General features: G+C 49.6%; 1 protein-coding gene across 1 annotated transcript in view; it reads left to right on the top strand.

Moving 5' to 3' along the window:
• Positions 1 to 13,348, top strand: part of LOXL2 (lysyl oxidase like 2) — a 39,197-nt gene that overhangs the window by 13,591 nt on the left and 12,258 nt on the right. Inside the window, exons 3-5 of the mRNA XM_066337306.1 lie at positions 2,587 to 2,798; positions 8,479 to 8,698; positions 11,788 to 11,971. Of these exons, the coding sequence (XP_066193403.1) occupies positions 2,587 to 2,798; positions 8,479 to 8,698; positions 11,788 to 11,971 (616 nt within the window). The remainder of the gene's footprint in view (positions 1 to 2,586; positions 2,799 to 8,478; positions 8,699 to 11,787; positions 11,972 to 13,348) is intronic.

Here is a 13,348-nt window from a genome sequence, read left to right as displayed (position 1 = left end):
GGTCTCTCCAATTTTGGAGCCCCTATTTATCCCAATTTCCCGGCCCCATTTCCCTCTCTCTTTCCCCACTGGCTGAGGCACTGGAGAGTCACAGACTGCCCGGAGTGCCCAAAACCTGAAATTCCCCTTTAATCTATAACCCCCCTTTTAATTTTTAATTCTTACAGAATTTATGTGTTTTCCCCATTTTTCTTTCATCTTTCAATATCCAATTTCATTTATCAGCAAACCTACAGTTCGTTTGTAAAGGCAAATATCTTCTCTTCCATCCATCAATCAGTGGAATCCTTCCCAATTTTTTTTCTCTCTCAGCTCTGGTTTTATCCACCAGCAGACCCAGGGTTTGTTTGTGAAGACAAATCTGTCGTTCCTCTCATCAGAGATGGGCTCGACAGAAAAGGCAGAGTTTCCTTGACTGACACCATTAAAGTTACAGGGGAAGTGGATTCCCCTACAATTTGAACATAATTATGGAAAAAGAAGCTTTCCCCCTCAATTTAAACTCCTTTTCTCCTAATAATCCCTCTCTTTTCTGTGGGTGCCGTGGAATGGAAAAAACCCCCTTTTTTCTTTGCCCTTCCCTGGGCTCTGTTGCACCAGCAGCAGGAAAAGCATCTGGAGAATGCTGAACCATGGAACTTGCAGGAGCCGGCAGGTCCTGCCCTGATCTGCGAGCCCTGACCACAGAGCTCCGGGCAAAATGTTTCTGTTCCGAGCGGCTGAATCCGAGGATTCCTCAGTCCTGATGTAAGCCCGGGCAGGGCCCCGTGGGTTTGCACAGGACTGACGAGGAAAGGGCTCTTGGGAGGCAATTTATCCAGTTTTTTCAGAAGCTCTTTTGTAACCGCTCGCCACAGAGGATTTTTTTCCAGCCAGAATTGGTCCCTGGGGTCCTGCAGGGTTGGTTTGTGTCCTCTGGGATTTTTTCCACACCAGATTTGTCCTCTCCAGCCAGGATTTGTCCCTGGGGCCCTGCAGGGTTGGTTTGTGCTCCCGGGGATCTTTTCCAGCCGGGATTTGTCCCTAGGACTCTGCAAGGTTGGGTTTTGTCCTCGGGGAATCATTTCCAGCCAGGATTTGCCCCTGGAGACCTTCAGGGTTGATTTGTGCCCTCAGGGATCTTTTCCAGCCAGGATTTGCTCCTGGAGCTCTGCAGGGCTGGTTTGTGTCCTCTGGGATGTTTTTCCACGCAGGATTTGCTCGTGGAGACCTTCAGCATTGATTTGTGCCCTGAAGGTACCTTTTCCAGCCCCTGGAATCTTCCAGGGCTGGTCTGTGCCCTCACGTAGGTCCCACATGTGAAATCCATTCCGCTCCCATGACTCACTCAGGTTGTGCAGGAGGAGCCAGAGGAACGCTGCTGTCAGCACGTTGGAATCCCAAATTCCACATGAAATCATGGCTTTGGATGAAAACCCCAAAGTCCTGCCCTGCCAGGGCTCCCAGCTCAGCGACCCTGTGCTCAAGGTTGGCCCTAACAAAGCTGAGCTTTGTTTATTTCCACAGGAACAGGGACTAAATTAAGGTGAAAACAGCATTTGGAATTGAAGTGACAAAGCATTTTTGTTATGGGGCTATTTATAAAATAAATTACAGCTTTTTTTTTTTTCCCTTTTTTTTTTTTTTTTTTTTTTTTTTTTTTTTTTTTTTTTTTTCTTTTTTTTTTTAATGAGGAAAAGAGTCCTCTCCCAGAGGATGGATGTACACAAGGTGGAAAGGTTTGTTTCACAGAATCCCAGAATGGTTTGGGTTGGAAAGGAGCTTAAAAATCATCTCATTCCACCCCCTGCCATGGCAGGGACACCTCCCACTGTCCCAGGCTGCTCCAGCCCGGCCTTGGGCACTTCAGGGATCCAGGGGCAGCCACAGCTCCTCTGGGAATTCCAGCCCAGCCCCTCACAGGGAAGAATTTTTCCCAGTATCCCATCTAACCCTGCCCTCTGGAAGTCTGAATGCCTCTTGTCCTGTCACTCTTCTGCCTCCCTGCCCTGTCCCTTTCCTCAACGCCTCATCCCTTCCACCCTAACTGACCTCAGCTGGGCTGTGATCCCACCTGGAATTTCCAAAACCCATTTCCCTATGACCTAGCATCATTCCCAATTATTTTACACACACAGAACTTGACCACAGGTGGGCTGTGATCCTTCTGGAAGCTCACAGCTCATTTCCCTACGATCCAGCTTCATTCCCATTTATTTTCCTACCCACAAAATTTTATCACAATTGGTCTGTGGTCCCACCTGGAATTTCCAAAACCCATTTCCCTATGATCCAGCTTCATTCCCAAATATTTTCCACCCACAGGACTTACCATAACTGGTCTGTGATCTCACCTCAAATTTCCAAAACGCATTTCCCTACAACCCAGCATCATTCCCAGTTATTTTCCACCTACAGAACTTGATCTGTATCCGTGATTGGTCTGTGATCCCACCTGGAAGCTCACAGCACATTTCCATATGATCCAGCTTCATTCCCGATTATTTTCCACTCACAGGACTTAGAATTGGTCTGTGATCTCACCTGGAATTTCCAAACCCATTTCCCTACACTCCAGCACCATTCCCATCTCTTTTCCTCCCCCAGAACATGAACATCCAGGTGGAGGACATCCGGATCCGCGCCATCCTGGCCACCTACCGCAAGCGTGTCCCCGTCACCGAGGGCTACGTGGAGGTGAAGGACGAGGGCACCTGGAAGCAGATCTGTGACAAGCACTGGACCATGAAGAACTCCCGGGTGGTGTGTGGGATGTTCGGCTTCCCCAGCGAGAGGAAATACAACACCAACGTCTACAAGTAAGGGCAGGGTGGAGTTTTCCTCGTGACAAAAGGGGATGGGGAGTTGTTAAAGGAAAGAGGTTTATTGCACGGCTGGATCAGCCCTGTGAGGGACGACGTGTTACTCTGGTGCCAGAAAAGTCTCCGTGTCCCAAGCAGAGGTGTTGGCATCTTAACAGCAGCAGTAACAGCGCCCGTATTCCGTGTCCCCCATTCCATATCCCCATTCTGTGCCCCCATTCCATGTCCCCGTGCCTGTCTCTCAGCATTCTCAGTGCATTTTATTCTGTTTTTAGCCAATTTAGTCAATATTCCATTTTTTTAGCCAATCTGGCTTAAACACGAACTCTCTACGAAAGTGTTGGACCTGTCCTAAGCTAAAACTGGAGTGCAACGATTTTTGTAAATTGCAGTAACAGCACCTGTATTCCATGTCCCCCACTCCGTGTCCCCCATTCCGTGTCCCCCATTCCAGTCTCTTATTCCATGTCCCCTATTCCATGTCCCCCATTCTCGTTCCCCATTCCATGTCCCCCATTCCATGTCTCTTATTCCATGTCCCTTACTCCATATCCCGTATTCCATACCCGCCATTCCATGTCCCCCGTGCCTGTCTCTCAGCATTCTCAGTGTGTTTTATTCTATTTTTAGCCAATTTAGCCAGTATTCTGGTTTTTTAGCCAATCTGGCTTAAACACAAACTCTCTACAAAAGTGTTGGACCTGTCCTAAACTAAAATTCGTGTGTGACAATTTTCATAAATTGCAGTAACAACATCTGTATTCCATGTCCCCCATTCCGTGTCCCCTATTCCGTGTCCCCCATTCCATGTCTCCAATTCCATGTCCCCCACTCCGTGTCCCCTATTCTGTGTCCCTTATTCCATTTCCCTCATTCCATGTCCCCCATTCCGTGCCCCCCACGTCTGTCTCTCAGCATTCTCAGCGCATTTTATTCTATTTTTATTCTATTTTTATTCTATTTTTATTCTATTTTTATTCTATTTTTATTCTATTTTTAGCTAATCAGGTTCAAACACAAACTCTCTACAAAAGTATTGGACCTGTCCTTAGCTAAAATTGACCTGTGATGATTTTTGTCAATTCTTACAAGAATTCTCTGTGGCCCTCTGTGATCTCAGTGCTGCTTTTCCTCCTTACATTTGTAGATTCCTTTAAAGTGAAGGAAGGAACCAGTGATTTATAGGGAGAACATTGTGTTTTCCAGAGAGGTTTAGGCTGTGTCTCCTGTTCCTCAGGAGCCAGGAGCTCTGGACTTTTTTTGCTGTCATTTCTTCTGTTTGCTTTTTGTCACCAGCCCTCATCCCAGACCGGGCTCTTCCCACACTGTTCCCTAGGAAAAAACCACCCTAAAGCAGATGTAAAAGAGTTTAAATGAGATTCTGTCTGGTTCCTTTGCTGCTCCCTGGGCTGGGGAGGGGGAAAGCGCCTTCAGGGGAGGGCTGAACGTTCCAGGCAGGAGCCGTGGTTTTCCTGCCTGCTCCTTCTGGCCTGTGGAATTGCTATTTCTGAGCATTCCCTCTGGATCAGCCTGGCCACGATCCGTTTCTTTCATTAGCAAGATCCTGATCTGCTGGAGAGGTCCTTGGAATGGCCCAAAGCCACAGAGGGAAAATCAGGAACAAAGAACCCACTGGGATTCCGCCTGCAGGAGAGATGAGCAGGGAATTCATTGCCCTGGACATCAGTTTAAGGAGGATTTGCTTCCTCCAGTGCAGCAAATTTCCCTCAAAACCATCCCTGAGATTCCCAGCCCCTGCAGGAGCAGGGAATAAATCACCTCCAGACAGACAAAGTAGATTTTTCCTGCTTCCAGTTGTGGCCTTTCCAAGAAAAGCATTAACTGGAGCATCTGGAGCCATCTGCCTTCAATAAAAAGGGTGCTCAGGAGTTGTCCTGTCCCTTGGACACATGGAAATGGAAAAACTGACAGGAGGTTGTTCAGCAGCAACTCAGCACTGCTGAACAATCCCACTGAACTGAGCTGGAATTAGGAATATGAAGCGTTTCCAAATCCCAGCCCAGGAGATCTCTGCTGCTGAAGAGCCTCAGTGCCCCAAGACCTCCCCCCCTTTCCCTGTTTACGGCCTTGCTGGGCTCCAGCACCCACAAATATTTCAGAAAACACGCCAAACATTATCCCAAGTCAGGAAAAATAAAACTGGGGATGGCGTTTTATTGGATGGGAGAGGCTTGTAAAGCTTTTTTTTTTTTTTTTTTTTTTTGCACAGTTTTGTTTGTCAGCAGAATTTTCAAGCTGAATTCTTCCTTTGAGCCATTTCCCTCTGTGATGTATCGTGTTCAGCTGGTGTTACTGGGAAAGCTCCCAGTTCTGGGCTGGGAACGACCTTGGATTTGTGGTCAAGGCACTGGGATGGTGGCCAGTGGCATCTTCTCACCTGGGCCAGGGGATGTTTGTCCCACAGGGAGAGGGAAAAGCTCGTCCTTTGAAATCCTATTTCTTTGAAATTGCTATTTCTGAGCTTTCCTGCTGGATCAACCTGGTTTTATTTCCCTCATTAACAAGATGCTGATCCACAGGAGAGGTCCTTCGCTTGGAGCAGCCTAAAGCCACACAGGGAAACTCAGGAATAAAGAACCCACTGGGATTCTGTCCGCAGGATTCCCAGGATTCTTGTCCCACGTGGATTGTTCTGGAGAGAGAAAAGCTCATCCCAAACCCCCTCTCCCTGTGAATGTGAAGCCACAGAAAAGTCCTTTCTCCTCATTCCTCCTTTTAATGTGAGAATCCTCTTCTCCCTCTTAGCAGATCCTTCCCTGCTCCTGCTCCCAGAAAAGCTGGGATCAGGTTTCTCCCCTTCTTCCCACATCCCCCGTCCCAGCGCCCCCAGTCCCGGCTCTGCTCCTGCACGGTGCTGGGAGGTGAAACGATTTGCAGATGGATCTTGCTCGAAAGAAAACAACTGAGTTCATCCTTGTCCCACTGCCAGGGGTTTATTCCTGACTGGAACTCGGCCTCTGGAGCTGACAGCAACGATTTATGTTCGGAAATGAAACAAATCTAAAGCTCAGTCTCCAGTCTTGTTCTTTCCTCACGGTGGTTTTTATACAGGAACTGCTGTGAGTCCTCCTCCCAGCTCCTGCTCTGGCTGGGAAAGCAGAATTTAATGCATTTTGCTGATGGAAAGAGGAGAAATTTGGGATCACAGAGATGGACCCGATGCCTTCTTGAAGACTTTGTGACTTGACAAAGAAATGGCTCCAGGATCAAACAGCAACTCCCAGTTTAACCAGTCTGCTCACCCTGTTATAAACCCAGTCAGAGTTGCTGGGCAGCTTATCACTTCAATATTTGTAGTAGGAACTCTCCTGGTCTGGTTTTCCCTGGAAAATCCTGGATCTGAAGGGCTTTGGTGGACCTTGTTTCCCTCCCTCCTCCCTGAGGCTGAAGGCAGCACCTTGATAACTTAAGGAATTTCCTGAATTCCTAAATTCAGAGGGTTGAAACCTCTGCTCACAGCCCCAAGGAGGAGCTCCCCAGCCTCTGCTCAGTGGGATTTAGGCGAATTTTCCTGCACACTTTGTGTGCAGTGATTTGTTCTCTGCTCCCCAAGTCGTGGAATATCCTGAGTGCTCCTTTACCAACCCCTCAGCCCTTGGCTCCGCTTGTGCTTTGTTCAAAGCTTGCCCGGGATGAAAATCCCTCTCTCCTAGAGCAGAAATGGTTTGAATTCCAGCTTGACCCAGAACTGGCCAGACACGCGCAGCAGGAATTGTTCATTCCCACCTCTGACCTGAGCAGTGTCACCCCGGGCTCCCACTGCTCCCAGCTGGACCCTTCTGTGTCCAAAAGGAAACATCAGCAAAGCCCCGAGTTTCTGCCTGTAAAGATCAGCTGAATTCTGCTTTTTTTATTTGTCATAGTCTGGGGACATGAGGTGGGGCTTTATTTCTCCCCAGCCTCCCGAGGGCTGTTAATTCCATCCAGATGTTGATGCCTCATGAAATTTCCAGGATGAGGTCATTGTTTGCTATTCTGAGGCATCCCCTTGCCTAAACCAGGCTGGTTCTTGTCTTCTCTGGAGCTCACGGAGCTCTCTGGACCTGTCTGTGAAGGATGAAAATGCTCCTTCGGGTCCTCCCTTCTGTCCTGAGCACAGCACAAAGCGGCTGCTTTGTTTTTCATCCTCCCTGGGTTTATTTTTTTTTTTTTAATTTATTTCTATTCTTCTTTTCCCGTCCCTTTTTTCCTCTGTTCAGGGGTCCCTGACAGCTCTGCTGTGCCAGGGGTGGGTTCTGAGGGCCACTTTTCCCCCCCAGCACAGGCAGGGTCGTGCTGCTGTTCCCTGGGATGGATCTCAGCCCGGCTTCATCCTTTTCCAGCCTCCTGGGATGCAATCAGAGCTCCCTCTCCAGCCTGCCTGGATCCCTCCCCAGCCTCAGCCCGGGCAGCTCGGCTTCCAGGAAGGATTAGTGAGAGGCTGGGAGCCAGGAGAGATGGAGAAATGCTGAGCTGGGCAGCAGAGCTCTGTGAGCACAGGGGAGAGAAGTGTCCCCTCAAACATCCCTGACCCTGCAACATCTAAATCCTAAAGGGAAAACCTGGGAAAACTTGTCCCCTGGAGTTCCCAAAAACCCCCTCAGGAAAAAAAAAAAAAAAAAAAAAAAAAAAAAAAAGACTCTCTACCCCTCTCCAGCTGCTGTCCAGGCTCTCTGTGCTGCAGCAAACCACTGCTTTTCCTCCCCAAAATTCCACCCAGCTCGCTGTGCCATTTGTCACAGCTCATCCCCGGATCCCAGCTCTGCGTGGCAGAGACTCCTGGAATGAGGAGTAGCACCGGGATCACACGGAGCCACGTGGAGATCCCAGCAGGGCTTGGGCTCCCCTGAGCCTTCCCTGTGGTTTGAACTCATCCTTTGACACTGATCTGACTCGTATTTCCATTCCTTTCTGCTCCAGCAGCTTCCCAGTTAGGATGGAGCTGGATTCCTTCCCTTCCCAGTTAGGATGGAGCTGGATTAGGATCCCTTCCCTTCCCAGCTCCTCACACGTGCCCCTTCCTCCCGAGGAGTGCCTGGAGCAGCTCCAGGGGTTTGGGAGCGGGAGCTGCTGCCAGCTGCTCTGCTGTGAACAAGTCAGCAGCGGGAGCTGCTCATGCTCTCGGAAATTGCTCTTGGGTTGTTAACTCAGACTCGGAGAGGCTTTGGATTGTTTCCAATCCCAGCTGATAGCAAAAGGAGAAGGGTTTTGGGGGGTTTCCATTTGGAATCTGCTGATCCCTGTTCCTGCCTGCAGTGGGGTCTGCACTCCTGGGAGTGTGTCATTTGCTGGAGCTGCATCTGTGATTCCTACTCCTTCTTTTCAGTTCTCACCGGGATTTATTTCCTTTGAAGTGGTTGGACTGGATGATCTTGGAGGTCTTTTCCAACCAGGATGATTCCATGGTTTTTTTTAAGTGACACTTCAGCAGAGTCATGGCGTGGATTAACGGATCAGCCTCCAAATAATCCTGTCCAGTCTTCACTTCATCCCTGGGTGGTTTTCCTCCCCAAAATTTTCCTCCCCGAATTTTTCCTCCCCAAAACTTTCCGTCCCCAAAATTTTCCATCCCCAAAATTCCTCCTCCCCGAAATTCTCCTCCCCGAAATTTTCCTTCATCCATTTTTTTACGGATTCCCAACTTTTTTCCTCCCTTTCTCCTTGAACTCCTTTTCAGGATGTTCGCCAGCAGAAGGAAGCAGCATTACTGGGCTTACTCCATGGACTGCAGCGGGAATGAGGCTCACATTTCCAGCTGCAAACTGGGAGCCCACCTGGCGGGCGCCGGGAAGAACAGCAGCTGCGAGAACGGGATGCCCGCCGTGGTCAGCTGCGTCCCCGGCCGCGCCTTCGCCCCCAGCGGCCACAGCGGCTTCCGAAAAGCCTTCAGGCAGGAGGTGAGCGGAGAGCTGAGAGCGGTTTTAGCATCTTTTCTTGTCTTACTGGGAAAATCCGTCCGCAAACGCCGGAGGTTTGCATCCAAAAAGGAGACAGAGGACAGACACCTCCCGCTGTCCCAAGGGGATCCAGCCCGGCCTTGGGCACTGCCAGGGATCCAGGGGCAGCCACAGCTCCTCTGGGAATTCCAGCCCAGCCCCTCCCCACCCTCACAGCCAGGAATTCTTTCCCGATAATTTAAATAATTTACATCATTTAATAATTTAAATGCCCCCTTTCCCAGTGGGAAGCCATTCCCTGTGTCCTGTCCCTCCAGCCCTCATCCAAATCCCTCTCCAGGGAATCCCACAATGGTTTGGGTTGGAAGAGACCTTAAAAGTCACCCAGTGTCACCCCTGCCATGGGCAGGGACACCTCCCACTGTCCCAGGTTATCCCAACCTGGCCTTGGGCACTGCCAGGGATCCAGGGACAGCCACAGCTCCTCTGGGAATTCCAGCCCAGCCCCTCCTCACCCTCCCAGATGAGATATTCCTTCCCAAGATCCCACCTATCCCTGCCCTTTGTCAGTTTGAAGCTGTTCCCTGTGTCCTGTCCCTCCAGACCCTCCTGCCCAGCACATTCCCAAGGCTGTTCCATCCAAGGCTGTTCCTGCAGCACCCTGGGACAGTGGGAGGTCCCAGCCCATGGCAGAGGTGGGATGGGATGGATCCTGAGGTCCCTTCCAACCCAAACCATTCCAGGATTCTGTTCCAGCAGCACCCACAGAGCGATGGGGAAACAGAATCCTGGAATGGTTTGGGTTGGAAGGGACCTCAAAGTGCATCCAGTGTCACCCTCTGCCATGGGCAGGGACACCTCCCACTGTCCCAGGTTATCCCAACATGGCCTTGGGCACTTCCAGGGATCCAGGAGCAGCCACAGCTCCTCTAGGAATTCCAGTCCAGCCCCTCCTCACCCTCCCAGCCAGGAATTCCTTCCCAATATCCCATCCAGCTGCCAAGAGCAGGAAAGCCCTGGGGCCGTGTGAGCGCTCACCGCCGACTGCCGCAGTGTCCCCTCCGCAATTCCCCTCGGCAATTCCCCTCTCCCGCAGGGCCGAGCTCCCAGCCTCCCGAATTCCAGCCCCTTTCCCGCATTTCCCTCGCGCAGAGGGTGGGAGAAGGCGGGGCAGCGGAGCGGGACTCCCCGGGGCCGGTCCGGAGCCGGCCGAACCCGAGCCCGCCGTGCTGCCCCACGGGCTCCGGGCTGCTGCCGGCACTTCCCGCTGGGAATCGGCGGCGTTTTCCTTATCGCTGTGTCCTCGGCGAGGAAATGCCCCGAGAGGAGACGGGGAAAACACGGAAAGCCGGGCTGGTTTAGTCTGGAGAGGAGGAGGGCGCTGAGCGGGGCATAAAAATCCCCGGAGAGGCAAAAAAAGAGTTGGAAGTCGAGGCTGGAATTGGTGGTTCCCAGTGGCAGGGGCTGGGAGAGGACAACAAGGGAAATGTTCCAGCTGCAGCCTTGGGATAGCGGGGGAATCTTTGGAGGTTTCTCATCGGAGAATTTTGCAGATTTGTGAAATTTTGAACATTTCGATTGTTCTGGCTGTTCCTCGGTGGTTTTAGGAGGGGCTCTGGGCTCCTCCCAGTAATGGCAATAATTATTTGGTGGGAATAACGCAGTCCCTGCCCGGATCCCAGGCTCTGGATCACCGGGGCTGGCAGGATTCGGGCTGGCGAGGTGAAAGGTTCTGTAAATGGTTGTTAATCTCCCGAGCCCGCACGCGCTGCCAAGTAATTCCTTAAGCCTTTGTTTGGGCTTCGCGTGTCCTTGGTGTGACCCCAGCCCCGGGAACAAGCTCCAGGCGTCATCCCAGGCGGGAAAGAGGAGGACTTCTGGTGTTCGCAAACCTAAAAGCTTCAACCTCGCTCTCAGGAGCAGCAGGAATTGGCAGCTCCCTGCTTGGCACTGGGGAGAAGAGTGGGTAATTAGCCCAGATAATTAAATATTAAATTTATTTTAAAATATTTAATATTTATTTGAGGTTTGATTATTAAGTATTTGTTAAAATTTACATATTTAAATATTATCAACGCAGAAATTGAGTGGGACTGGAGCTGCCACTCAGCTGGGTGTTTCTGACTGTAAATGCAGTTTATGTTTAGTCAAGGTGCTGGGGCTGGGTTGGGGCTGGATGATCTCTTCCAACAAATTCGTTCTGTGATTCTCTGTGTGGGAAATACATGTGTGAAGAATACAGGGAGCACATCAAAGGAAAAAAAAGGCAAAACCCGAACTGTGGAGTTTTGCCTTCTTTTCTTCTATTAGAACCAGGATTAATTTCACAAGAGACAGAGTTCATGTCTGGACTCAGATGTTTATTAACTCCTATCTATGTTACAGTCTCACAAGCCGTGAGCTCTAGCTAACAGAGTAGAAAATGGCTCTGTCTCTAGCTCTTTCCAAGGTCTTTTAAGCACAAATTGTCCAGTTATGAAATGACACCTAAATTATTTTTACTTTTAACCCAATAACTAACCACTCTTGGCCCACAATGAGGATTTTTCTACCCAATTAAAAAACACCACCCAGATCCAGGAAGAAGAAGGTGAAAAAGAAGAACTTTTCTACACCCCAACCCCCCCATCTTGCTTTTTATATATATTACTATATTCCAAACCCTTACACTCCAAGTTTTGCACCCTGTGATATCACACACTTGTATTCAAACCCCACACCCACAATCCCAGGGCTGTCTCTCAATTTTGGGAGCCTTTTCCACGGCCTCAGGTCAAATGCAGTGTGAGGGGGAAGGGAAGGGAAGGGAAGGGAAGGGAAGGGAAGGGAAGGGAAGGGAAGGGAAGGGAAGGGAAGGGAAGGGAAGGGAAGGGAAGGGAAGGGAAGGGAAGGGAAGGGAAGGGAAGGGAAGGGAAGGGAAGGGAAGGGAAGGGAAGGGAAGGGAAGGGAAGGGAAGGGAAGGGAAGGGAAGGGAAGGGAAGGGAAGGGAAGGGAAGGGAAGGGAAGGGAAGGGAAGGGAAGGGAAGGGAAGGGAAGGGAAGGGAAGAAGGGCCATGAGGAATCACCATTCCTGGGTCTGTCTCTTCCAGCAACCCCTGGTGAGGCTGAAGGGAGGAGCCAACACGGGGGAAGGCCGTGTGGAGGTGCTGAAGAACGGGGAGTGGGGGACGGTGTGTGACGACAACTGGAACCTGGTGTCGGCCAGCGTGGTGTGCCGGGAGCTGGGCTTTGGCAGCGCCAGGGAGGCCATCACAGGGGCCAGGCTGGGCCAAGGTGAGCTCCAGGGAGTCCTGGTGGAAGGACAGATCCATCCACAGACACCAGGGATTTGTGTCCGAAAAGGAGACAGAGGAGCCCTGGAATTTTATTTGAATAAGGGGATATGTAACGGGGTGTTTCCCATGGGGTGTGTTTCCCATCCCATGATGGGATATTTCCCATCCTCCAATTTTTGGAGGATGCAGCCTCCTCAGGATACCTGATTTCCTTCTTTCTTTCCCCATTGGCTGAGGTGCTTGAGAGGTACAGACTTCCCAAATCACCCAATACAGATCCTACATCTAATCCCAAATCACCTAAGCCCCTCTTCTAATGTATCCCCCCACCCTTTTTCTTTTCCTGTGGAATTTCTGGTTCCTCCAATTGTTTCTTTCATCTCTCAGTATCCAATATTATTTATCAGCAGTTCCACCGTTTCTTTGTAAAGACAAATCTTTCTCATTCCATTTACCAATCACTGGAATCCTTGTTGTTTCTTTTCTCTCTCCCTGCTAGTTTTTATACAGTTTGTAAAGACAAATCTCCCTCATTTCTTTCCCTGCTGCCCTGAATTAAGGAATGTTCCACCCCCAGGAACATCCCATAATTCAGGGACATCCCATAATTCCATAATTCACGGCAGATTTTTGTTGAGATGTTCAATTTGAGGACCAGAAATTTTTTTCCTAACCTTAATAAGTCAGTCTTGAGGGCAGACTGGCATTCTGTGACTTAAAAACACTCCCTGAGAAAATGTCTGGGGATGATGAGTTTGACCTTTTGCTCAGGCAGATGTTCCAGTAATTAATTCCTAATTATCTCATCTGCGGCTCTGAACTTCCCTTTGAGTTCTCCAGGACCACACCATGGTGTAATGCATTACTAGAAGGTTCCTGGCAAAAAATAAATCCTGGAGTCAGACTTCAAATGCTCCAATTTAAGAGCAGGACAGTAATTTAGCTCATTATAAATAGAAGGGCATTTGAGCAGCTCAGAGCCAGGTTTAGGTTTGGATTTCCTGTCTTTGGGAGTTGGTTTAAATCCCAAAATGTGGTCAAAGGCGAACTGAAACCACCTGGTGATTCCCACACCTTGTTCCTGAGGTGGAAATAAAAAAAAAGGAGAGAGAGAGGAAATCCTTGTTGTGAGCATAACAGAAAAAACCCTGAACCAAACACTTTTTCTGAAAATAACAAACAAACAAAAAAAGGAATTAAACCAAACCCTTGTTGTGAGAATAACCAAAAAAAATGCACCAAATCCTTGGGACAATAATCAAAAAACCAAATGACACCAAGCCCTTGTTGTGAAATAAAACAATGGGTAAAATTTTGAGAACAAAGGAATGGGGAAATTCCTTCAGCTTGGAGATGGGGAGAGAAGGAAACAACA

The sequence above is a fragment of the Sylvia atricapilla genome, chromosome 28 (genome assembly GCF_009819655.1).
Source record: "Sylvia atricapilla isolate bSylAtr1 chromosome 28, bSylAtr1.pri, whole genome shotgun sequence".
Classification (NCBI taxonomy): Eukaryota; Metazoa; Chordata; class Aves; order Passeriformes; family Sylviidae; genus Sylvia; species Sylvia atricapilla.
Note: the sequence above shows the minus strand (reverse complement) of the source record. Positions and strands in the feature narration are given on the sequence as shown.